The 27,835-nt window shown below is 42.7% G+C and overlaps 1 protein-coding gene across 2 annotated transcripts; it reads right to left on the bottom strand.

The window, feature by feature from the left end:
* Positions 1–229: 229 nt before the first annotated feature.
* mgmt (O-6-methylguanine-DNA methyltransferase) lies at positions 230–26,990 on the bottom strand. Of its 2 annotated transcripts, none has more exons than XM_015944862.3 (5): positions 26,900–26,990; positions 24,498–24,646; positions 9,567–9,727; positions 5,137–5,276; positions 230–1,024 (listed from the first exon to the last, which is right to left on the bottom strand). In XM_015944862.3, exons 2-5 carry the CDS (start codon positions 24,632–24,634, stop codon positions 890–892), a joined length of 573 nt encoding a protein of 190 aa, XP_015800348.1. In that variant the 5' UTR covers positions 24,635–24,646; positions 26,900–26,990; the 3' UTR covers positions 230–889. The 2 variants fall into 2 exon arrangements, with proteins under 2 accessions (XP_015800348.1, XP_015800349.1); XM_015944863.3 differs by having other exon boundaries at positions 24,498–24,643; positions 26,900–26,980.
* Positions 26,991–27,835: the final 845 nt, after the last annotated feature.

The raw sequence follows: 27,835 nt of genomic DNA, 5'->3' as shown, positions 1-27,835 counted from the left end.
ATTACAGATTAAATGTGCAGCATGAATTCAAGGTTGAAATGTTGATTCCTGTTTCCCGTTCTGTACTGCCCTCTAATGGAAAACCCCACTCAGACATAAAAACGCTCTGACAAATCAGCCTGCTGCACGGGGAAAAGGCACCCGGCGTAATTAATTATGAGTACAATTCATATGAAATCAGTGTGGAAATTAAACACGGCTTAAGTGATGAAAAGCCAAGATTTTGTCATTTGTGAGATAAAATATTTATTTAAAGAAGAATGCAACTAAAGTAGAGTATACAGTCAAGCATCTCCTCTTTAGGTGGATAATAAGAGAAGAGTAAACAATGAGATGTAAACGAAGACAAAGCAAATGCTTCACTACAAAGCTTTGTAGCCATAAAACTCAGAGCCTTTATCGCTGGATGTTGAACAAAGCATTTACTTGGCAGGAAATTAAAAAAACAACGAGAGGTACAAAGACTAATTCTGCTAAGGAAAAAAAAAAACAACAACAACAATGCAAGAGACATATTTTTAAGGGAATAATAATTATTCTTTAGAAAAACCATTCCAGCACTATCTGGCAAATGCAACAGAGACCCACGGGAGCATATGCTTGTAATTCCTACGGTTCTCTGTTTAAGTTATTTTTGTATGTTCTAATTCTGCAACAACTCTGCATCACATTAACGATGCAGCAGCTCTATTCTTAGGTTAAAAAAAGGAGTAAAGTGAATATTTACAAGTAATTGCAGTTGTTTCAAGCATGTCTAACTTTAGGCGCTTGTTTTGTGGGATGTTTTTTTTACATATTTAAGAGGAAAATACAGTCTGTGTGTGTGTGTGTGTGTGTGTGTGTGTGTGTGTGTGTGTGTGTGTGTTGCATGAAGAACAGTCAGGCTCTGTCATGCTTCAGCCTTCCCTCTCTGTGTCTCATGGGTGAGCAGCCATTGTTTGAGATGGTCGCCCTTGCCGCTCATGTACGGCCCACTCTGTCCAGAGCTGGAAATTACCCGGTGACAGGGAATGAGGAGAGGAACCTGGCACAGACGGACAAAGAGAGAGGAGTGACGCTCTGAGGAAAGAGGCATGCACTTTCTGACAACTGTTTGCAACACTCTTAGATGCAACCGAACTTTTCAAAAAACGGAATTCTTTTTTAAAAAATGAATTAATGAATAAAATAAAGAAAGCGGCATTTCGATTTTTTAAATGAAAGAAATATAAAAATGCTGTTTAAATACAAACCGAAGCAGCTTTTCGCAACAACTTGATGTTTAATGTCACTTCAAATCTAGCTGAAAGTCGATGAAAGTAGGTTTGTGTTATGCATAAAGGGAAACCCGATTTACCTCGTAAACGACGTGCCTTTAAAGTCACCAACATGCAGACGTGTGAGCTGCACCCTTATTTTATTTATTTCTGCACTTTTCATGTTCTCGCACGGCATGAAAACAAAGTGCCACACCAGAGGTATTTGGTTTGATCCTGCACAAATCCACATTCAGGGTGATGGTTCAGTCTTTGGATATAAATGTTTTTTTACTCTTTAATAGTGAAAGCAAAGAAGCAATCAAAAATTAATAGGCAAAAACACCAGCTGGATGAATATTCAATCGAGGGGGTGTCAACATTAAGATCTGATAACCCTGTGATCATTAAAAAGAGGAAGTCGGTGGAGCGTTTACTCCTGTTGCAGACGACTGCCAGGGGGGTCCCGGCTTCTTTGTAAACTAAATGGCTGGAGAAAGATTAAACAAGCAAGCCAAAAACACTTCCATCATTGTGAATTCAGAGCAAGAAAAGGTAGTAATGGTTGGAGTGAAGCGCTGCACCGTCGTTTCTTCTTGTTACTAACATGAAAAACAAGGAAAAACCCAAAACATCCCGGCCACTGCTGCTCTGTGATCGCCTTTCGCCAATTTAGTCAACCTGTTGGCCGAATTGATGGTTCCAGCCTTTCATATGAAAGTTGGACAAGCAGAGTGTTTCAGTTAAAATCCATCATTAAACCCTCTTCCACATCAACAGCCATAAAACTTTCTGAGCCCCAGATTAACCTTGCAGACTGAGAAATACTGCTCGCGTATTCGGATCGATACTGTTCCCCGGGTTTGGAGGGGGAGCAGGGTACCCTCAAGGCCTTCGGATCTGCCTCTGCACATAGGGGGAAAAGAGCACTACACCAGGCTTATCAATACTCAAATGCTGGTGAAGAAGAAGTGCCACAGAGAGGCGAGGATCGATTGAGCACACTGAGCTTTTCACAGCTGAAGCCCGAGTGGAGCAGTGCTCCTGACAAGTAATTGACACTGACAATCTGACTCTGGATCTGAATCAGGAGCTAAGGGCTCAGGCTCCCAGCCTCACTGAAGAAAGGAAAGAAATGTCTGTAAAACAAGACCATTTTACAGCCATCTGGCAGCGATGCCACTGGCTAATGTAATGTATAAAGTACACAGAAAATGTATTGCAGTGAGATAAAAAAAACCTAAATGTCCCATTTTTATCCCTAATCCTGACAGAAATCCGACTAAAGACAAATTAATCTTTGTTCAACTTTGATCGGAAGCGGTGTCGGAGGGCAGCAACTGGCATGAGGATTGAACACGTATTATTTCATACAACATATAAAGGAGAACATGCGGATGGGTGCAGAAGAAGGAGCGCTCTCTGCCTCCACCGAGCTCACCGGTGGTGCCCACAGCACTACATGGGCCGAGTTAAACAGGCTTTGATCAAAGGGTTTGATCAAAAGGAGACACGCCGCTTGCCCTCTAGCCTTCCATTTTGTACACAGTGGATTCACGGGCAACACGATGCAGACCAGGTTTCCTACAAGAGTCGGAGATTTGCGGTGAACGTCTACAGTAAAGACATGAGAGAAGAGTGTGCTTAAAATCGTGCTGTAGGTAGCGTTTTACTCCTCAGCTGATCTCAGAGGGAGGCGCTGATTTCACTGCTGCATATACGGAGCACACCTACGGTTTAGATTACACATTCTGCTCTGGGAAAAACACTTCAGTGTCTGTTTTAATGGAAAACTCCAGTAGTGGGTACAGATAGTTTTAGGAAAACGTCTTTAAAAGAAAAACTGAAACAACAAAGAAAGGCTGGAGTATACACATCACGTATCAGCATCATTCTCAGGTTAAAGGTTGGAAACACATATTTGCATATATTATATGAATTATGCAAAGTGCTGTATGTTAAAATGCATCAACAAAAAACATATACAGTATGCCTCCATTATTGATTTTGTTGTATTATTTTATTTACTTACTATTATGGGTAACGCGATATATCGGTTGGTCGACATTTACCAATGTCAATAAAACAGCAATGATTTAAAGTCAGGCACATCCTCGGGCAGCCCGGTGCTGTTATTTAATGTAATGTAATAACATCTGCATTATCAATGATCTAAAAATGGTTTTCAACAAAAAAAAGTTTATTTACCAGTTTTGAATACTTAATACTTTGTCAGTTTACTGATTTGTTTGACTAACTTTAATTTAGGTGTCGGACTTTGACACGGAGCAGTGCCCAAAATAAAAATGTAGTTAAACTCAGATTCACCTTCAGAAAGTTTGTACATCAACTGATGTTATTTGTGACATTTTGTCATGCAAATAAAGTTGAAAACATCTAGATATCAATATCGAAACCGGCAGTCGATATCCGACATCGGTATCGGCAATAGGAAAAAAATATCGGTCCACCTCTACTTACCATTTATAAACAGAATTGTGAAATAAAGCGTTGAACTTATCCTTTTTCATTTAATGTACTGCAGCTGACTTAGTATATTGTTTAAAAGAGACAATTTTATGAAAGTAAATCAAAATTTTTTTATTTATTTTTAACAAAATACAAAGAGAGACACTGAAGCACAGTGTTCTTTTAAAATGTAATTAGTTAGTTACTGATTACTTTGTCAAAAAAGTAGCTCAGTTACTGAGTTACAAGATTATATAAGTAACTAATTACCAAGAAAAATAACTACTTCGTTACTTTGTTTCTTTAAAGAATGCAATAAAAATGGGTTCTCCTCTTAATTAAACTTACCTAATTAATTTTAAATTACTACAATAGTGAATATAAATGAGTAATGACTGGAACATAATAAAATGTATGTCCAAATGTATTTTATAAAACTGAATAATTGGAATAAATGAGCAATTGACAGGAGGAATTACACAGTATTCAAATTTTTCCAGCTTCACATAATTGTGTGTTTTTAGTAGCATTTCTGCTGCTGGTAATCTAGTAATGGTTAAATAAATAAATAAAAAATATTTAAAGTGACACTAGAAGAGGCATAAATCTGATGGTCTACTTACTAACTTGGGTCAGACCCAAACACAGGCGAGCTGCACCTGGGTGGTGAAGACACACGGGTAGTTCTAATAACACCTGAGCACCCATGACGCCTGAGACTGATGCATCAGTGTTACAGCGGGACTAAAGAAATTATTGGTTCGATGATCTAGGAAGGTAGAAGATCGTGACGTCTGAGCGGCGAACAGGAGAGCGAACCTTCAGGACGTCTCGCTGTCACGCCAAGAAGGGCACGGCTGCAGATCCACACCTGCAGTAGTGAATCTGCTGGTCTGCAGCTGTGGACTGTTCATCACGTCTTCCTCGTTCCTCGCGGGCCGTGATGCGCTAGGATGAAAACATCCGCCTCTTTAGCCCCATATCAGCCGATGACGGCTTCAACACACCGCGTTGCTGAATTAGCGACGTGCACATTTTCTTATCAGTAACAGAAACGGCGTTATGATAAAAGAAGATGGTAATCAGATTGCTTGTTACTTAAAGAACAATTTTTTTTAGTAACGCCGTTATTTTAAATGGCATTATTCCCATCACTGCTGAAACAATCAACATATTGAAGTAACTAGTTTAAAAAATCTGTTTGTTTTATACAAACAGCTCGGTTTTTCCTATTGGGATAATTTAAAGGGCCACATTTAAAACTGTTTGTTATGTAACACACACACACACACACACACACACACACACACACACACACAAACACTTCTCTTTCCAATAAAAAGATCCACTATAAAATGCTATTACTCTCTCTTTCTAGAGGAATAAAGTGAGTACAGACAGAAGCCTGTCAATCACTGTCAGCCACACTCACCGGGTTCTTCCTCATAGCCCCTCCCACAGCCCGCACCGCTCTGGGGTTTCCCGCCATCTCAGCGAGGCGTTTGTACGAGACGGTCTCTCCAAACTTCACGTTCTTCAGAAGGAGATGCAACACGCGGCTGGTGAACGCATCTTCGCCACATAGAAGAGGACAGAGAGAGAATGAGAAGACAGGGGGAAAAAAAGGTTTAATCTATCAAACTAAGACAGTTGATGGGGACTCGGGTGACACAAGGATTCTCTGAACAGGAATTCTGCTCAAAAAATTAGCTGAAGTTTTCAAATCTAAATTAAAAGTGTTAGGCAACACCATGTTGCATACAATTCACGTTCTACGTTCATCCTCCCTCCCCCACACTCATTAAAATAACTAAATACATAGAAGTCCCCCACTTTGACCTTAGAACCAGTATTAACATGCTACACAAGCTGATGTGAGCAAATTATTCCTATGGCAGAAAAATCTAGGTTATGCTTCGGAAAGGTCACAGCTAAAATTAAAAAAGTTCGCTCCTTCATTTAAAAGGATTAAGAGAGGCCAAAACGACTGCAAATCTGCTCCAGATTTTTAATAATAATAATTTGAATGTTGCAAACCATTTGTGGCAGAGGGATGACTTTGAGGTTAATCAGACCAATTTGTCCTTTTAATTGCTTTCTATTCAGAGTAGATTCATTATATCATCTTCACTTAAACGACGGAATTCTTCAAATCATCCTCAGCTTAACCGACCATATTAACAGCTTTGATTTCATTAGCACTTTAGCAGTAGCATTATCATTTTTGCTGGATTACCAGACAGTGAGAGAGAGGCGTGTTTGTCTAGCTCTGACTGCTGTAAAAAAAAGGAGTATTTGAAGCATCTTGAAGCCCTGAGACACTGATGCACTGAGCTCGTGTAGCGCATGAAAAACATATTTTTTTGCTCGTAGGACAAGATGAGGAACAATAGTCTCGTTATCAAGACTTGGTGAAATTCTCCAAGTTTATACGTGTACTCAGTCATGAAAATTCAATTAGTGATCTCCCATTCTCTCTCATTTATATGGTCTAAGAGAGCACATGACAACTGATCTATGTGAAATCCCTCTAAATTGGCATTGTGTGAAAACATGTCACACCACTGTCTCTCTTCTACAGAGTGAACATCCTTTGCTCCCCAGGCTCCCTTGCTACCTTATAGTCACTCTCTGCTACACAAAGCCACGCGAACAAGGCAATTTGCCTAAACTGGGGGGAATAAGTGTAAAACCTAAAGGGGATACGTTTGATTGATGCACACCCATGTGAGTTCTTTGTCTTGAACAAGGCCCGTAGGTACTGTTTAATAATTTTTCAGGTAATAATAACGCTGTCAACGAGCTGACGGGCTCTTATGCAGACAGCCTTAATGTTAGGAGGAGATAAGATACACCCCGAAAATTTCTTTTATGCATCACTCTCCCTCCTGAAGCTCAGGTTTGGCCCGGTGATGTGCGCGGTACATGTTGATATCGCTTTGTCACTGATGAGTAGATGTCCAGAGTGAGCTGATGACAAATCCCTACTGATGCAAACGCTATTGACAAACTCCCAACGTTTGACCCACGCCGGCACAGCGAGCAACAAGCTGCAACACTCTCTGCACACCTACTAACTCCTGCTTCTTCCGGATGCTTTACGTCTCCTGCAGTTCTGGGTGAAAAACAAGCGTCGGCACTTTTGCCCTCATCAGAGGCCGTGACAGACACTTCACGCGGGTCGCTCAAGGTGACCAGCACTGATTTGGAGAGCAGTCCCCCAGCCCCTTACTTCATAAACGGCCTAATACGGTGTGTCTGAGGTCAGGACCCTCTTTAGATCGGGGTGCAGTGGTGTCAATTGTTTAAATAAAACTTGAGGGGAACCACTTACATGTTTACCGACGTCCCAGAATTATGTCACAGGTCGTTACCTACCATAAGGCCAGGTGATAGGGCTGCAGCAGAGGTAGTGATAGATTTACCCCTAGAAAATCGAACGCATCTAGTGATTATGAGGCTATTGACAGATATGATTGATTTGCTCATAATTTTGTATAGAAGAGCAATTTCAAAGGCGGGGGGAAAAAAGAACCCGGTAAACTGATTTCCATCAGCCCTGCTAACGGTAGATTTGAAGAGACGACCTCCAGCTGACAGTCACCTCTCGCGTGGTTGTGAAGGTATAAAGACAATAGTAGAAATGCAGCCACCTCATTATCCTTTGTGTCTAATGGGAGGGAAGACTTTGACTCTCAGTCAAAGTGTCTCTCGAGTCTTGAGGGATCCATACTTTTGAAGGCTGACGGGGTGCTGATGATTCTCTGATTATTCGATATTCTGAAAACGTTCATTTCCCTAATTCCTCTCCACATCACAGGGGCGAGTCCTGGTGAGTGTCTCATCTCGCCCTGCGCTGTGCACAGGGGGAGGTTCAGGCTCCTGCAGGAACACAGTCATTTGGGCTTTGAAGAGCGCCCTTCCCCCCTTCGCCTGGCTCCCTCCCCACACATTCCCCTCGCCGCTTACCGAGACTAAGATCCTCTCGTCTGTTACATATGGATGTATAATTAATAAGATAAGAATATGCATCGTTTTAAGAACCCACGTTGGCGTCTGTGTTTTTCTGAGGGAATGACTGCAAGCGTGCACACACGCACACACACACACACACACACACACTCACGCACACATACACACACACGCACACATGCACGCACGCACACACACACACTCACAGTATTTCTTTACCCCTGTTGGCCAAACTGGTGTGTGATGTTGTGCGAGACAGTCAGACGCTATAGAAAACTGTGCCTCGCATCTCCTTTCATGTCACCTCGGTTTCTCAGGTATGTCATGACAGCTAATATGAAAAGTGGCTTGTTTTGTCAGAAATGTGTAAATAAACATGGCAACACTTCAAGTGAAGGTCACAACTCAATATTACATGACAACTGCTGCGAGAGCGCTGTCGCGCTCAGGTTCTCCCCGAAGATAACTGAGCAAACAAAAGTTGGTTGTCACAGATCGTAATGACCTGATTAAACTTGTTTTTTTCCCCTCTTCTTCCTTTTCTGACTAACGGCGTCAGCATGACTCGATCGGGGATGAATTTGTACCACAAAAAAAAGCTACATTTAATCGCGGAAATTTGTAAATCAGCAAACAAGAAAAGAAGAGAGAGAGGGGGGGGGGAGAGACCCCTTCTTTTTTCTTTCCACAACAGACAAATACTCCTGATGCCCACATTTAACATTTTTATACTGGTTTGGCCTGTGGTTCTGACTACTGAGAGCAATCCAAGCCTAAAGCCTGTATTTACGGAGCCCCAAAACAAAAGACGAGGGAAAGAGGTGGAACACAGCACAATCACCTATTCAGATCAGGTACTAATGAAGAATTCCATCTATCCTGAAATTTAATTAAAACCCCAAAGACTTCAGATGAGATGCGATTTGAAAGAGCCTGGGGCTGGTACACAAGCACTTGGTGGCGGAGGGAATCACACTGAAAGTTGATATCGTAATTGGTCCTGATGTATTTCTGCATTGCCTTTGCAGGAGCGTGGGACTCTTAGCTGTATACAGGGTCTCGATGGAGTACCTGCTCATTGAAAATGCCATCACTCAAGCACTGCAGATCTGCATGAAATTAGAGAGCAGCTAAGGCCTGATTGCAGGGGAAGGGAGGCACAATTGTTAAACGCATATATTAAAGCTACTTTTTTCCTGTGCCCTTGTGGGGTTAAATAAGCTCGTCCAAAAATTCTTTAAGTTATAATGCAACGTGCATCTCAGTGTGCCAGAAGTTTTCTGTAATTGTTTTAAAAAGCTGCGACGATTTGTGTCTAGGATTTCGAAAACGAGATTGTCAGATTCCTGTATTGTTTAGCGTCGTCAGATAATCAATTCCCCCTCTTTTTTTGTTTATTTTTTCCCCTCGGCTCCCTGAATTATTACATCTTGAAGTGAACGGACTCTAATCGACCGTTTTTGGGGCATTTTCCTTTTTACTCACCAAAGGTGCCAACAATAAGCTCATTCAAACTCTACCCCCATTCACATGTTCTCATTACAAAAAAGTCAAAAGAAAGAAAAAGAAAATAAAAGAAAGCTTCCTGTCTGAAAATGTCAAGAGTGGAATTCGATCAGTTTCAAAGAATGTGCCAAGAATCATGAAAAAGCTTGCCAAGACTAACACGCGTGGTAAGAGCTGCCACAGATTACTGAACCAAGTTACAGCTCTGTGTTCTGTTCTCTCCCCGCCGCTCACACACCACCCACTTTTCCTCCACTCTCCCTCTCAGCCATAAAATACTTCATTATAACACAGTGAGCCAGTGAGTGTAAGTGATGTAACTGACAATTAAGAGTGAATGCCTGATCCCAGTCATGGCTCTGCAAATATTTATCCATGACAGACCTCCTTGCAGGGCGGGGTGGTGAAAGGCAGGGAGCGGGAGACTCCCAGTGGTCTGCGGCTCACTGAAGTACGCCTGGAGCCATTCAACGCAGCGCTGCATCTCGGGGCTCGTTTCTGCCGGGCTGTCGTTGACCACACAGCTCAGGGGGGCCCCGCTGCTCCTGTGAGGGATGTGAGGCGGGATGGGGAAGCAAGAAGGGGATCAGAGGAGCAATCATAATACCCAGTTCCTGGTTGAACAGTACTAAAAAATGTCACCAGAGTGCAATAACATGTGACACAGATGTAAGATGGCATAATTTGCAGAATAAAACTTAAGCTGTTAATCGAGACGTGGTTAAACTCTAAAGTTCTGCATGAATAGAGGTTTCTCCAGACTTTCTCCTCTACCGGGACCGCAAACGTGAAGGAAAGCAGCATTAAGGAATCTAGGTGTATTCTACAATGGTTTTATCTAAGGGTAGACTGACATATCGGGCCAATATTTACTGTTTTTTATACATCGGCCGATAATTGTTGTAAGCAAAGCCGATTTAAAGTCAGACGCATCGTCGGGCAGCCTGGTGCTGATGCTAGATTGTATTTAAGTGCATTTTTAGGTCTACTAATAACATCAGCATAATAATAAAAGAGTGTCTGACTTCAACACTGAGCTGTGCACACAGATAAGATTCAACAATTAGTTAAATTCAGAGTTCAAAAACCAATTCAGCTTCAGACATTGTGTGCATCAACTGATGTTTTAGTGACATTTTAGCATGAAAATAAGGTAGGAGATGTTTAGATACCAGCCATGAAAATGGGTCCCTAAAAAATCCACAGTACATATCGGCCATCGGTTGACCGTGTCTCAGACACATCAGTGCTCTAGTTTTGTATAAAGTGCAGAGAGATTAAAAAAAAATAGAAAAACGAGACGAAAAGCAGGGCGCTCGCTTTGTGAAGTGTGTTTTTCAAAAGCAACAACCAGAAGAGTTTTTAGAAGTAGTCGACAAAAAGTTAAGAGCACATCTTCAACTCTGCTTGGGTTTAGTTTAGAGTTCAAGACAAGAATAAATGGATGTTTTCTTGGCCAGAGCGATGCTGGCCAGCAACGTGCCGCGCTTGGACGTGCATCTTAGCATGAGAAGATGCTTGGAGGAATTTGCCGATGGTTGAGTTGGCATCACTTAACTGTTGAGGTTCTCTCTGCTGCTGACCACCCCCCAGGTCAACGCAAGCAGGCTGACCCATATTTGACACTTAAAGACCCTACTGGGAAGGTCCTCTCTTAGCATGTGCATTACTCCAAAGTGGACCTCAAGCTGTGTTGCGGATTCTAAAGCAGGCTGCCAATTCCATTAGCTGGTGTACAGGAGTTATAAATAAATAATACCAACCATTTAAGTGCCCCTTTTTCAAAATTGGCTTATCCTGTATGGTATTAATAATAGACATTTACTTTGTTAAACACAAAGCCCGTCTCTCTCCTGGCCGCGGGAACAACACGGCCCTAAAGTGTTTTAACACTTCTGCAGGTCACAGTTTGAGCAGCGTTTTATATTGGACATGTGAAGCTGAGGTTTACTGGAGTGTTATGACTGAGCAGGTCAGTTTTCAGGGAACCGCTCTGCCTGCTAGTTTGTGGCTGTGTGATGAAAGTCTCCTGGGTGCCGTTTAACAGTGGGTGTAAATACAGTGAAAGGTGTAAATACTCTCATTTCTAAATAAACCACACAGCAGTTTATAGTCGAGTGGTGAAAAACTCGGAAACCCACCAGCGGGCTCTGCGCTGAGACCCGCTCAAACAATGGCCATGGCTCATGGCAATCTCTGTCGGCATGGGTGAGTGCCCAGCCAGCCCCTACTTGTCATTGTCTCTCCTTTCGATCCCTCCCTCCCCTGTCCTCCCCTAGCTCTCCCTCCTCATTCCCCCCCTCGATTTCTCTATCCTCCCACACCAGCTCTTTTGGCTCACCACCACCTATACCCCAACACACATCCACCGTCTCCCCTCGTCTCGGTCTCTCTCAGCAAGGATCTTCAGGCCACTGTTCCCTTTCTACCCCCACCCCTTCACCTCCAAATCACATCCTCCCACCACCTCTCCCTCCTACCCCTCCACATCTCCTCTTTCTCTCTGAGAGGATGTTCCAGATGCTGCACACTGACAGCTCTGGGATATTGTGTGTGGAAATGTTCCTGTTGGACCCGCAGGCCCTTACAATCTACCGGACAAAGGCTAGTGCACCTTTGCTTAAGGCTTGGCACCTTTGACCTCCGGCTTGCACTTCAGACTTGTCACTGTGGCTAATTTCGCGCCCCCTCTGCCTTTGCTGGCAGACGCACCCGTTGTAAAAGGTGTCTGAGCGCTACAACTTTGACAGTCGTAAAAGTTAATGCAATGCAGGACATGTTATGGCTGGTAAACAACAGCAAATATAAATAAATAAATGAAAGGGGAACAACATCACAGGAGCTGAAGTCTGTCACCTCTGTGCGATGAGGGATTGTTTTTTAAAAGAGCATGAGGGCAGTGGACATGTAGCTCCTGTAACATTTCAGAACATCAACACTCCTCATGTGTCCTTTAAAGAGTCCAAACCGACACATTAATAACCGTCTAATTCATTTGAAAAATTAAAGGCGTTTAATAAATGTTGGACTAGTTAGAAAAGAAAAACTTTATGGTCCTAAAGTACCCCCGTATGAAAATCCAGAATCATAATTAGTACGGATTAAAAAAAGAACAATTCAATAAGTGTTTAAGTTTGAACAAACAATTCAAACTGGGTTAAAGTAGAATTGCTCTTTCATTATCTTTCGACTGCATAAATCATAACGTCCTTCAGCCATTTTCTATTCAATCACAGGTAAGGAAATAAGAAACTAATTCCAAACTAGCCAAGGATCTGCTGCGCTAAAAAGAATATTTCCCCTGATACAAGATAGTGATTTGAGAAAATTTCTAATACTGTGCTCCTGTCACAATCAATTTCCAATTACCATAAATCATTGTTGCGTAAAGTGGGAGTCATTTGGAGTTCCACCTTTTTCCAACTCTAATATAAAGGATGAATTGAGCATTTATATAATATGTTGGAGGTTATTTCATTCATCATGGAAGAAACAATCAAATGAGACACAGGGAAGAAAAAGAATGTTTGAGATTAAACTTGCCAATTTCCTTTGGTATATTTGGTGTCTCCACTCACACAAGACTTCAGTAAGACTTTTTCTATCAGCCACAGATGGAAGAATGAAAAAGGTTAACCACAGGATCTAATTGAAAGAAATCTGGCGAAGGGTGTAATGGTATATTGCACAAAAAAGGGGAAAAACTCAGAACTCAAGCCTCCGTCCTGTGAAGCGTGATGGCGCTCATCCTGACTCGATCGGCTGTCACTTTTGACACAGCCTGCCAGAGTTCTCCTTCACCGATCATGGGTAACATGGCGGGTCAGAGGATGAAATAGAAAAGGCCAAGAGCCGTTCAATATTTTCCTCTGCCTTATAGCTGCAGATACTTAACTCGCAGACGTCAAAGACTCAAGAGAGCATGAAAAAAGCCTAAAATGACTGTCTAAAAAGGGGGAAAAAATACAGCATGTCTCTATGAATGTCAAGATCCTGATGGTCTCTGAGCAAAAGGCTGTGATACAATTGTAAGCCACTTGCTCAATGCAGCGCGTTCAACCATTTGAACATCATTCAGATGCCTATCTAGCTGCTGCAGCAGTTAAGTCGAGAGCTTCTGGAGTGGTAAGCTATGAGGAATGCTTCCTATTCTGTTGTAAGGGGCCACGTTTTGTGCTCTGCTGTTTAATATATATATATGAACAACTAGGGCAGATAAACTGGTCTCCAGATATCCAGCAACTCTTATTAGCAAATGTCCACCAAAGAGGCCGCAACACTCAATCCAATACATAAAGGTGGTGGAGAAATACTGCAGAGTAGGCAACAAAGCACACAACAATTAGGGCTTCTCCCAACTGGCTAGCCACAGGAGTCAGTGAAGGCATGTATTACCAGAGCTTTAACTCTTGCTCCATTATGTAGTGTATCCACACCCCGATGCTGCAATGTTTATCTACAACAGACTACAGAGCAGTTTCAAATAGCATTTTTAGCCTCTATTCTCAAGTGCCACAGTAAGAGATTCCAATTACCCGAATGGTAAGGAGCCGGAGAGAGGCATAAAGTACATTAGGGATCCCCTGTAACTGCAGGGACCTTTTAGAGACTCAACTGAAGAGGGCCAAGAGACTGGTGGGGACAGTGACCCCGCATGGATAGCCTCTGTCAAAATTTGACCACGTCAAGCACAAAGGCATTATGGGAATCCAGTGTCACCAAGTCCTAATTACTGTCTGTGTTCAGAGCAAATTACTGCCTTGTTCCTCTGATTAGGGAGGAGGCTAATCTTCACCTGTGTACGCCAGCACTGCTGAGGGCCCTTGAGTGTTAGCGCTTCGTCTTCTGTAATTTATTTTTAAATCAGTGCCCGCTCCCAAGAGTTTTGAGTGTTTTGTTGTGAACCGCTTACCATGATCCCCACCGCCGCCCCCTCACCCCTAAATCCTTGACTAAATCCTTGTTTGGTGCCATAGGAAGATAAGCAATAACAACACTTGGGCATAATTGACTCGTACTCTTCTGCAAGATGTCGGAGCAAAAATCATCTCTCTGCATAGTGCCTTGGCGTGTCACATACCGTACGCTCCTGCATGTTGCAGATATAGAATTCAATCAAGGTCTAAAACAAACTAACCTCATGTCGGAAAAAGTTCCCGTTCGACAGCAGGGAGGAGGGCGAAGGGAATAAAGCGGGAGCTGCTTCTGGCTGAATCTCTTCAACAAGAAGCAACTCTCATTTGGCTTCCGGCCTCACCCTGGAGGGTCCGCTTTAGAAACCACAATATTTGCAAATTTTCATCTGAGTGAATGTCAGTGTCTCGTCTGCATGGGGCGGTTTACAGGTAGTGTGTTACACAGGTGTTGGTTTACACAGGAAATGGCACATGCAGCCTGATTGGGATGGTCCCGAGAGACAGAGGCACAAACATAGAGCACAGATGGGTCCAAGGGCCAGTGGGAGCAGCACCTTAATGAATACGCAGCTGAGTACTGCACTTCCAAACATGCAAAACAATATTCTGAGGCCGCCGTAAAAATAGAACAAAAATCATCAGAATATCATTACACAATGAATAATTCATGCAATTTCTAAAGGGACTACGTCAAAAAGTCTCTCTGCTGCTTTGAATGAATCCACTCAATATCTCAGCAGTTTACAGTTTGTATGACGAAGCATTTTAGTCAAAAATGCAAGCACTTTATTTAGCACGGTCTTCAGTTATCCACGTTTCCCTCTAATTCCTCTAAAAATCCGTTGCTTAAATATAACAGATCCAGAGAGAGAACCCCAGCCGGGGAGGAGTGGAGAGAAACTACAGTGAAGAATAAGTTGTAGTTATGGTTCCTGGTGTGCGAGCACATCATGTAAACAGGCGGCGACCAGGGAACGCATTTACCATACTGCTATTCAGCGCCGACCAAGACATTGATTCACAACACGACATGAGTGTGAGAAAAACGATAAATGCATCGCCTCGGATATTTCACACTAGCATTGGTAGTGTGTAAAAGCTGTTGTGACAGCTTGGGTATTAAGGCTAGATAGATGGAAAATGTCTGGCTGCTTATGAATGCCAATGTGACTGGGGTGACGAGTTTGACACAAAAACACTCCACCTCGGAACAATTAGGCTGTTCTCAGGCCCCATCCGGTGTTGTCGGTGATAATGGAAAGCTGTGTGGATAACTGGTGATAAATAGACTTTAACACCCTCCTCCTTAAGAACAGTGCAGTCCTGCAGTCCTCTCGTATGTTTAACTAATCACGACCATGGCCGGCAAATTCATACAAAAGACTAATTACTGTTGTACTTCACTCTAGTCTCAAAGGCCTCTTATATAAGAGGTGGGTTCTCTTGCCTCTTTTCTCCTCTTGATGGTTATTTTCTTTTTTTACAAGTAGACCTCATGCAAGACAAAAGCATAAAATAATTGGTGATTGCTTTCATCCACTTTAATTACATTCAGAAATGGCATTTCTGCCACATAATATACTCCTATTGTTTCAGAATTATCTGGCTTGGGGAGTAAAATCTACAATATTTCACGATCCTCCAGTGCTAAATCGCCTCTTGAAATTGAAATATGCCGCCGAAATGCAAAATATATATATATATATATAAAAAAGCAAGCCTTTGCTGCTGATATACTGGAAGCTCCTTGGCTTTCTCCAGAATGCCATTATTATGCATATCCAGGTAGAAAGTTAATTAACCCAAAGCTTAAGCTAATTATGGTAGCAGAATGCTATCAACCAAACGCTTTCAGTCAGACAGCTGTCCAGAATTCCATTTGCTAATCATTTGTCTTTTGCCGGAGCATATGGTACGTTTCCGCGCTATCACAGCAACAACAAACAGATGAAAATCATTAACTAAAAACAATGTGCAATGTGGAAAAAAATCAGACACAGATTTATACGGCTTTGTGTCAGAGAAAAAAAGGGGGGATTTATGGCCTGGGAAGTATAATGATAATTTTGGTTTTAGCCACTTAGGATTTTAGGCTGATCACATGACTCGAGTGTGCAGGGAATTCAGATGCACAAATATATTGTTTATATCTAAATGCAAATGAGAAAGAGTGTTTATCCGTGTAAAATTAATTGCCATTTTCTATAGGAGCTTATGCAAAGAGCCTGTTCTCAACAAATTTTTATCTTCAGACACATTTTTGCCTGCTTTTACCAACGCTGTTTTTCATGGTGTTAAATGTAGCACTCCCCCAGCTCTGAATTAAATCAATTATTTTCCAAGAAATGCTTCATGCATTATTTTTCTTTTCATAAAAACACATCATATTGGCCGTTAAAGGGTGATTGATACCAGCATTGCCTCGCGACATTATCAGGCAATAAAGGCTACTCAGGTTCTAATGCAACATGTCACACACCGGCTCCTGTACTACATTTCTATTGAGGACCTCACAAGCTAAATTGCTTTTTTCTCGCTCCCCCACATCTCAGCCAGCTTGACAGACAAATTGATCAAAGCATTGTAAAATAATATGCTCACAAAATGTCTCGGGGCAGGAGTCCAGCCCTTTTTTTTTTCATTTTTCACCGTAATAAAAAAGTGCTCTATGATTTCCTCTGTATTATGTGTCTGTGCTCTGTGTAAAAGAAGAATCATATTTCAGATAATGGTAATCTCCTGTAAACAAAATGCATATAATTTTGTTTTTCCTCCTGCGAATGCCGGGGCCATGCTAAAACCTAAAGAGGGGGGAACTGCTTAACGGAGAGGCTGGTGCGTAAAGCCCCAACAGGGGTTGTTGAGATGTAATGAATTTGTTCATCTGATGGCGCCTTCAGGGCTGTCGTTAGACTGGCAGAGGAGGCTGATTTCAGGAAATGTTGCAAAGATCAGTTAGGAAGCAAAAGGGGCTTGAGACGTTTCTATTAGAAAAAGCTGACGGTCACGGTGTGTAAGCAATACTTCAAAGGCATTTATGTAGCAATAATGGAATTTATCAATAACTATCTATCAATGCCACTACTTTTTATTTTTTTGTGCCCCAGCTGCTAAACAACAACCAACCTTAAAACAATAAGGCAAATTTAATCACGCGAGCAGTGGTTCCCAACCTTTGTTCACGAAGACCCCCTTACCTCTGTTGAAGACCCCCCAAACACATCTCCTACCCACACACACACATCAAAAGTGTGTAATTACAAACTCTATACAGACATACGAAGTTGTATACTTTTGGGTGTGTTATTGGGATTTTATCAATATCATTTTTACAGATATAATCTCTGTAACCTCACCTCACCACAGTCAAAGTTATGTAGACCCCCTGCAAACTCATGGGGACTAGAGGTCGACCGACATTGGTTTATCTATTGCCGATACTGATATGTAGAAGACATGGTCAGCCGATATGCACTACAGATTTTTATGAGCCGATTTTCATGGTCGCTATCTAGATATTTTTCACCATATTTTCGTGCTAAAATGTCACTAACAGCATCGGTTGATACAAAAGCTGAAACCGTTTTTGAGCTCTTTGGGTGATGATGGAACAGGAGTTAAGGGCTCGCCCCGTAATCGGAAGATTGCAGGTTTGAGCCCCACTCAGTCTGTTGCTGTCCCTGTGTCCTTGGGCAAGACAACCCACCCCTTGCCTGCTGGTGGTGGTCAGAGGGGCCAGTGGTGCCAGTGCTCGGCAGACTCACCTCTATCAGTGCGCCCCAGGGCAGCTGTGGCTACATCCTAGCTCATCCCCACCAGTGTGTGAATGTGTGTGTGAATAGCTGATTGTGTTGTAAAGCACCTTGGGGGGTTCCAGGACTCTAGAAGGCGCTATATCAAATACAGGCCATTTACCAACTCTGAATTTAACTAACTGTAAAGAGTTTTTACCGTTACTCTCCAGAAACATCCATCAAAATGTTGAAAATGAATTTAATGTTGCCCAGTTGTTGACAAATATTTGCATCTTTGTAACATATAACCATAAATATCGGCCTAACATACATGGGAGTGGGTCTAAGTTACTGAGTGACACCGTATTAGATGCCATGTTTCCTTCTGCGTGAGCCTGTGAGGACAAAAAGCATTTACTGATTTGTAACAGACGAACGTTTTCAAAAAATTTATTGACTGGTTGTTGAAGCCATTCAATGACTAATACTCAGTTAACCTAGGTAAAACATATATATTACACCCAGGGGTGGACATCAACTTCAAAACCAACCGGCCAGCCGGGCCAGTAACTCTGAATATTTACCGGCCCCGCCAAGAATCTACCGGCCCCGCAGGTCAGCTGCCAAAATGAGCCAAAATAACAATTGAACCATTTTAAATGTAATAAAGCTTTATTTTGTACACATTCACAAACATAATAACATATTCAAGTTTGAATTTGCTTGTTCCCTCAACAAAACTCGATTTTGTTGTCGCATACTTCCGGCATACAACACATTACATCACCTCCTCCGCTTTGCTGTACTCGAGCATTGGCTGTGTTCGAGATGAGCCAGGTCTGCGCAGATTAGACCAGCGGTGATCGGCGAGCAGTGCATGCCGGGTAGATTTGTGTCCGAATTGTCGCCGACTTGCTCTGACGTCATGCATACATAGGCAACGAAAACCTCGTGAGATCAAGGCGGCCTCAGATTTTGGACCAAGGTGCTGCAGTTGCTCTCCCTCGGCTGCAAAACCTAGGGGATGACGGGAAACGCCTGGCTCTAACCTGATCTAAGATCTGATTGGTTCATATTTTGATCCAAACATCCGGTGGTAGAACATGAAATGTTAGTTGGTCACATGTGTTCTGTAAATCATGTTATGTTGATGATGACAACTATATAGGCTTTTAAGAGAAATGTGTTTTGTTTTCTTCTGTCACGTTTCCTATGAGCACACTAAAGCTACAGCTGATAACCTTTACTTATTATTACAGTCATGTCTTCATATACAATGTATGATATCCACAAGCACGTGAGGATGTGTTTCAGCTGCTAACAGGCACCAGAATTAAAATTGAATATTGAACAAGTGTGAACGCTAACGCAATATCTTCAGCCATCGTCACCCCCGAGCTACACATAAAGGAAATTGTATCAGACTTAAAACGCCGGCTTTAAGCCACTCCCCTGCTGCTTCCGTCTGCTCTCGTCTGTTTTCCAGACGAGGCACTGCTCAACTCGAACACGGCCATTCTTTAAGCCTCCCGTCTTCTTTAAACAGCCAAGAATTATTCCACCTATGCACACGCTTCTCTGCTTCATACCGTTTCGAACTGTCTCGCTTAGGGTTATCCTAACCAGTTTTAAAGCGTTTTGCCGGAGATTTCATCAAGAAATCCCATCCCTGTGGTGGCGCCATCTTCCTGCGTACTTGTGTGTTTCTAGCGTGGTTCCACTTCGTCTTTTATAGTGAACTTATAGTTCACGTGACTAAAACTAGAATCGTGCAGTATGTGCACGAATCGTGCACGTACAAGTGCAGTACGTGGCTAGAGGCGCGCAGGTTCACGTGCGCGAAACGAAAACGGCGGCTTCCTACAGGGCACGGCCATGATGTAGGTGAAAGCCGGTGTATAAATGACAAACAAGGCTTGGGCGCTACCCGGTTGTTAAGTTGTCAAGTATTTACCGCCCAACAAGAAAATTTAGCGCCATTGGCGTTCGGGCGCTTTAAAGGTCCACCCCTGACACCCATACACAGCAGAAGGATGTGAGGTTAACCGGCTAGCCTGGCAGTTAACCAGGCTAATTATTTTACCAGGTTACATTAACAGCAATTAACCGGTTAACTATATACATCCCTACAAAGGGTTACAAAACTTTTGCCATTCATAAACATTATACACATTTACCTCTTCGCTCGTTGCCAGTGGTGAAAAGGAGTCTGACGTGCTTGTCATCTGACCTAGTAAGAAAATAGCGCTCCCAGGGACTTTTTACCCAAATTGCCATCCGTTGGTAAGATCTTACTCGACCACAAAAATACTGCTTAATTACAATGATTTAGGTATTTACTGCCCCCTATCGCCAGGAAAATATACTGTCACTCCATTTTTCCATTTTCATCTGCTTATCCAGAGTCAGGTCGCGGGGTCAGTAGCCTAAGGCGAGAGGCCCAGACTTCACTCTCCCCAGCCACTTGGGCCAGCTCCTCCGGGGGAATCCCAAGGCTTTCCCTGGCCAGGTGAGAGACATAGTCCAACCACCGTGTCCTGGGTCTACCTTTAGGTCTCCTCCCGGTTGGACGTGCCCGGAAAACCTCACCAGGGAGATGTCCAGGAGGCATCCTGACCAGATGCCCGAGCCACCTCAACTGGTTCCTCTCGATGTGGCCGCTTCTATCGCGATCTTGTTCTTTCGGTCACTACCCAAAGCTCATGACCATAGGTGAGGGTAGGAACGTAGATCGACCAGTAAATTGAGAGCTTCGCCTTCTGACTCAGGTCTCTCTTCACCACGACAGACCGGTACAACGACCGCATCACTGCAGATGCAGCACCAATCCGCCTATCGATCTCACACTCCAGTTTTCCCTCACTCGTGAACAAGACCCTGAGATACTTAAACTTCTCCACTTGGGACAGGACCTCGTCCCTGACCCGGAGAAGGCATTCTACCCTTTTCCGAATCAAGACCATGGTCTCAGATTTAGAGGAGCTGAATCTCATCCCAGCTGCTTCACACTTGGCTGTGAACCGCTCCAGCGAAAGCTGAAGATCACGTTCAGGACCACATCAACTGCATAAAGAGGACACCTGATCCTCAGGCCACCAAAACAGATGCCTTCCACACCTTGGCTGTGCCTAGAATTCCTGTCCATAAAGGTTATGAACAGAAACGGTGACAAAAGGCAGCCTTGGTGGAGTCCAACTCTCACTGGGAACGAGCCCGACTTACTGCCGGCAATGCGGACCAAGCTCTGACACCGATCATACAGGGACCTAACAGCCCGTATCAGAGGGCCTGGTATCCCATACTCCTGGAGTACCCCCCACAGGGCCCCCCGAGGGACACGGTCAAACGCCTTCTCCAAATCCACACATGTAGACTGGTTGGGCAAATTCCCACGCACGCTCCAGGATTTTTTCCGGGTTTTTGCCTCGGCAAACCCCTGAGCCTCGTTCCGCTTGGACTGCCGGTACCCGTCAGCTGAGTCACACAGGCCAAAAAGACCTGATAGGACTCTTTCTTCAGCTTGACAGCATCCCTAACCGCCGGTGTCCACCAGCGGGTTCGGGGGTTGCCACCACGACAGGCACCAACGATCCTGCGACCACAGCTCCGGTCGGCCGCCTCAACAGTGGAGGCACGGAACAGGGTCCATTCAGACTCAATGTCCCCAGCCTCCCCCGGAAAATTTTGGAAGTTCTGTCGGAGGTGGCAATTGAAGATCCTTCTGACAGAAGACTCTGCCAGACGTTCCCAGCAGACCCTCACGATACGTTTGGGCCTGCCTGGTCTGACCGGCATCCTTCCCCACCATCTAAGCCAACTCACCACCACCACCAACCTCCCTCCAAGGTCTCCAAAAAGGGTGGGTAGTCTGAACTGTAGTTTGGTGCATAAGCACAGACCACAGTCAGAACCCGGTTCCCCACATGTAGGCGGAGGGAGGCTACCCTCTCATTCACCGGGGTAAACCCCAACATACAGGCACCAAGATGGGAGGCAACTAGTATGCCCACCCCTGCTCGGCGCCTCTCAGTGGGAGCAACTCCACAGTGGTAGAAAGTCCAACCCCTCTCAAGGAAACTGGTTCCAGAACCAGAGCCATGCATTGAGGTGAGTCCGACTTTATCTAGTCAGAACCTCTCAACCTCACACACCGACTCAGGCTCCTTCCCCACCAGAGATGTGACATTCCGTGTGCCAAGAGCCAGCTTCTGTAGCCAAGGATCAGACCGCCAAGGTCCCCGTCCTCGACTACCACCCGTCACACACTGCACCCGACCCCTTTGGCCCCTCCCACGAGTGGTGAGCCCATGGGAAGGGGGACCCACGTTTCCTCTTCGGGCTGTGCCCGGCCGGGCTCCATAGGTGAAAGCCCGGCCACCAGGCGCTCGCCAACGTGCCCCACCTCCAGGCCTGGCTCCAGAGGGGGGCCCCGGTGACCCACGTCCGGGCGAGGGAACACGGTTTCCATTTATTCAATTCAATTCAATTCAAAAATTCTTTATTAATCCCAGAGGGAAATTGATTGTATAAATATAAATTGATTATATAATTCATCATAAGAGGTCTTCTTTGTGCACCACTCAGTGTTAAAGTCAAACACTTAAATAAAGTTAATTTGAAATAATTTATTGTTATTAGTGAATGTAAAAATACACTAAATTAAATTCTGCAACGTCACCGGGCTGCCCGATGATGCGCCTGACTTTATATAAGGACAAATATCAGCCAATGCAAATGTATACAAAAAAAGGATTGGCCAACAGATGTGTGTGTGTGTGTGTGTGTGTGTATATACATATATATATATATACATATATATATATATATATATATATATATATATATATATATACATATATATATATACATGTATACATATATATATATATATATATACATACATATATATACATGTATACATATAATTATATATATATATATATATATATACATACATATATATACATGTATACATATATATATATATATATATATATATATATATATATATATATATATATGTATATACATGTATACATATATATATATATATATATATATATATATATATATATATATATATATGTGTGTATATACATGTATACATATATATACACACACACAGTCTATCCCTAAAGGGACAATCTTGGGGGGTCATGGACCCCAGGTTGAGAACCACTGCTTTAGAGCCAATATCTGCTGCAGGTTTTGCTCTGTTTTATGCACGGAGGTTATCTACTCCCCTTATCCAAAAATGTGCTCTCAGAGATCATTTATCTCACTGACTTCCTAAGCCGGCACCACACCAAATCCAAAGCTGGAAAGAGCCTTGTTTAGTATGTCATAAATAAATCAATGGAAATGCCTGATCTGAACTATTACAGCTACAGGCGGGCTTTGGTGAGATCTACATGTAAAGCCGGTTGCACAGATAAGCCGGTATTTTGTCACTTTATCTCGCCTCCCTTAATGCCTGTTTACACTGAGCAACTCCACTATCTGAGTTGGCTCCAGTTCTGCTGTCCTGCTTCAATAAAAGCACATTCAGCTTGTCGCGATAAAAGCAAAACACTTTCCTAACAATTTCTCGCTCACACCTTAAGAGAACATACAGACGGCGATGGGATCCAAACTCCGCTTATGACCAACGTAGCAAATGATATTAAACTGAGAAATGATCCAGTGATGCGAATCATTAAATTCATTTGCATATTCCTGCTGAACCCGAACACACAAATTAAACCCCGTTCGCGGGGAGACGAAAAAAGGTGCCTGCGCATGGTTACAGGACATCTTCCATAATCAAAATTCCATATTATTAATTTCCTCACTTCAACTCATTAACAACAAGTGGAATGTTTTTACTGGTTGATGAATTTTAGGAACTAGCAGACAGTCGAGGAGGAAACATGTGTTGAGGTATAATTTACAAGGTCATTAATGGGTTTCCATAAATTAGAATTTAAACGTACATTTGGAAAGGGATAACTTCTTAACCGGATGCATTTGAAATGGTTTAATTTCCCAAATCATTCAAGTTTATCAAATGTGAATCTGCGACACATGGATATTTAATTTCAATCTAATCAAAACTAATTTGAGATGTAGGATCTGGACCTTTTAAAACGGAGGAATAAGTGCTTATTAACGCAGAATTTAATCAGTTTCAGCCGCTTCAGTAGGACTGTCTACATTCTGACAATTTTGAGGGATGGACAGGCTACAAAACGCAACCACATATTACATTTCCTCATGTCAGTTGACACTCTAAACTACAGCATACCTGAAGGAAACATAAAAAAGCAGGAGAGAACCGTCCGTGTTCCCAGTGGCCTTAGCTGACCTCCCAGACATCATTTCTAATCAACTCCCTTGAGGGTAATAAACAAGTTATTTTTCTGAAATTTCAAATATACTGCAGCAGGAATCACAACCACATGCCATCAGAAATCTAATTTCGAGCCCAACTGTATTCTAGTGCCCCTCATATTTCTAGTGCCTGCTCATATTTGCCCAACTTTCTCCAGGATATTTCTTGTGGGATCTACAAAAATGCCCTGCTTCCAATGAGGAATGGTGGCACTCCATCACAGGAGTGGATTCTGTCTGCCTGTAAATTTCACACCTTTGTTTATCACGTCACCAGCCCGGCTGTTGTACAGTACCTTTCAGCAGGTGCGACATCCATTAGGATCTGGATGGTGTGCACACCATTCTCACATCCACTGACTTGGATGGTCCCCAGGGGGCTCAGCAATGAGATGGTCTTCTGAGTGCATTGGCTCTCTCTTTGCTTCTTCATCCCGCTGCCCTGCTGAGGAAGTACAAATTACACCGTGTTTATTGACATATTTGTAAGGCAACTTTTTCAATTTCCCACACACATTTGCATTGAATGATCTATTGAAAACTGAGCGGGTCACCAACTGAAGATAACTTACACATCTGAACACCAAGCCTCCCAACAATGTCATGATGCGACTTGATCCCTACATTACTCTCAAATATTTCTTTTGTGCATGTGAGAGAATACGCCTATCTAACCAATAAATCGCCCATTTTTTCCCCTCTTTCTGTTCTATATATCACATAAATGAGAAAAACAATGCAGTCTGTTCCCTTGTCTGGTGGGGGATTCCCAAGATAGCTCGGCATTATTTTCAATCCGTCATTTTTGGTTGATGGCCGGGATGTTTTTCTAGCATTAAATTTGTTCCTTAGGGTGCAACTCCAATGGGATTCTGGTTTCCAGGCCTTAACAACAGCAAAAACGTGCAGCTTTTCTGACGACTGAGATGGATACTGGCAATAACCAGACAGCAGTTCCTTTTTTATTTTTACTTTGAGGGACCAAGAGATGATTGACTATGTTATATGTGAGTTTTTGAGCGATGGGGGTTATAATAAATAAAGGTCACATTGACTGTAAGTTTCAGGCAAGAAATCCTTTAATTCACACAACCTCAATCTGAAGAGTATGCATGGTACAAAAACTATTTCAGTCAGATTTTATAACCTCGTCAAACACATAATAAGCATTCAGAAATCATTTGACTATATTGTAATTGTATCAACTGAAGATCTGTCCTTTTTGACCCCTTTTCTTATTTTAATTGAATCAAATTCACATTCTGAAACACTTTTTGAATGACAAGTCAATGTTTTTGTGATCATTTAAAAATAAGGCATAAAAAATATTCAATCTTAGATGGATTGAGGATCAAATCTTAAAGAAAATGGGCAGATAATGATGGACGAATAAAAGATTTTCTAGCATTTTGACTTCATATAATATTTGTAAAATTTGCACTTCATTCTAGGAATTTCAAACAAACTTTTAATCATTACTTGCAATTGCCTTAACTACCCATTTAATCAAAAGCATATGCCGAACTAAAACAAAGATAAAGAATCAATGTTGCAATGAGCAACTGTTGTGAAAATTAATACTTCTATTTTCTCAACGAAAGAAAAAACAATACTCTCATGAAATTCCTAGTTCTAACTCCTCAAATGGGACTGTTTTTCTAATCTTCTCTGTCTTAGGGGACAGTAAACTGAATTTTGGGAAGCTACGCTCTGTTAGTCAGACAGCAAAAGCAACTGGGAGCTGTAAGTTTGAGCTTCAGGAGATTCTGACAGATATGTTGAACAATTTGATTAATTGTTATCACAAATACTGTTTGATAACAATAAAAACATGAGGATAAACATGCGAAGGCCCCATAAAAACAGTGATTTGTGTTTATTTTAATCTGGACTTTTAATTTAAAACAGGAAGTCTTTGATTTTTTTTTACCATCACCCCTTACTCCACCCCCCTTCTTGCACAAACCACCACCACATCTGTCATGGTATGTGATCACAAATGCGTCTGCCTCAACTTTCTTGTTTCCACTCTTGCGGCTCTCACTGTATTCATCAGGGGTTTGCCTGAACTGACAATAAAGGCGAGGAAATTCAGAGCCAAACAATGGTACAGTGCACTTTGGATAAGCTTTGGACACACTGTCCGCCATTTAGCAGCCTGGTAATAGACTCATAGATAGAATAATGGACTTTGGCAATAATGGCCTTCGCTAATCGTCTGTGCTGATTAAAAAATAATGCTCTCGTGTTGGTTTTCTGCCGTTTTCGGCGCGGTGCACCACCAGTCTAGTGTTTAGTGTCAGCCTGAATCCTTGATGTTTACCCTGCTCTTCACGGTGAGGAATAACAAACAAGCAGCTTGTGTTGTTAAAAATCGCTGGCAGCCTCCTCATGCTCGTCAATCATTTGACTGGTTTCTCATTAGACTAGTTCCTGGTCAAACCTGCGTGATTAATTGAGCAGAAAGCTCCGCCGTGTCTGCGCAGGTGTGAAAAAGCAACATGTGCCGCTGCGGGTAAAAATTCAGGAGAAAACGAATGCCTAAACACACGGAACATATGTCCCAAAAACCGAAAATGAAAGATGTTGGCGTTTATTATTAAACATAACTTCAACTATTAAGGATATTTTGTGAGCTGTGTTGTTCATCAGCCTTCCATAAACACGTTTGACAGTGTAATTTAGTCTTGTGGCTTACAGACGTGACGGTTTCAGTAAAATCTTCTCTCCTCTGGCAGAACTAGACAACCCTTCCTGTTTCCTCGGGCGCGTGGACAAACCGACCAATCACGACTCGTAAAAGTCCGCTCCTCCACTGTGATTGGTAGGTTGAAAGTCTACGTCCCTCCCTCCTGCCAGGGACGGTCATAATAGAACACTTCTCTAATAGGTCTCAAGTTGGGATTTGGGGGGTACTTCTGGGGCTCCCCAGTACGCTGAAGACACGTAATGATAGTGATTTATGTGTTTGATTCGCCTGATGTTTATACAGCAGGACAATATAAAAATGCATATTTTGAGCATTAATTTCAAACACTGAACATTCTGCTTGTTTCTGAGACATTTATCCAGGTTTGTCTCTCCAGACGGCCTCTTATTAAGGTCTTTAGGGTCCTAGGAATAATGTTTGTGGAGAAAAAGAATGCGTATGTGACTGCAACAACCAATCACATATTATGCATTACCAACTAATAAAGTCAACGTTTTATTATGAACAATACATGGCACACTACTAAGTCTTTTTTATCAGAATTTTATACCGTCAGAGAGAAAGGAAGCTGGATTTTGTTGCCTGAAGCAGTATTAGATTAAGCTGAAGCATAAATTTCAATAATTATGACAAAGTGTGTGGCATCAGTCATCTTTTTTCTAAGTGTCTGTTGTCCTCTGCAGCATTATTTTTTATTTCTGTGAAGCCTTCAGCTCTCTGCATGCCTCCGTTTGGAATGTGTAGGCCGGCATGGGCCTGTGGCCCACACCCCATCTCAGCGGTGAGAGTGGGAGCGGGGGGAGAAAACGCCACCCCTGCAGAGACCATTTTGAAATCTGTGAGGATTTCCGTGCCATCTGGACCCGCTGCCAGTCTGCCCCAGATAGTAAGGGTTGGCAACGGTACCCGACGGTGCAATATGGC

The sequence above is a fragment of the Nothobranchius furzeri genome, chromosome 12 (genome assembly GCF_043380555.1).
Source record: "Nothobranchius furzeri strain GRZ-AD chromosome 12, NfurGRZ-RIMD1, whole genome shotgun sequence".
In the NCBI taxonomy this organism is placed as follows: domain Eukaryota; kingdom Metazoa; phylum Chordata; class Actinopteri; order Cyprinodontiformes; family Nothobranchiidae; genus Nothobranchius; species Nothobranchius furzeri.
This window is presented reverse-complemented; position numbering and strand designations above follow the sequence as displayed.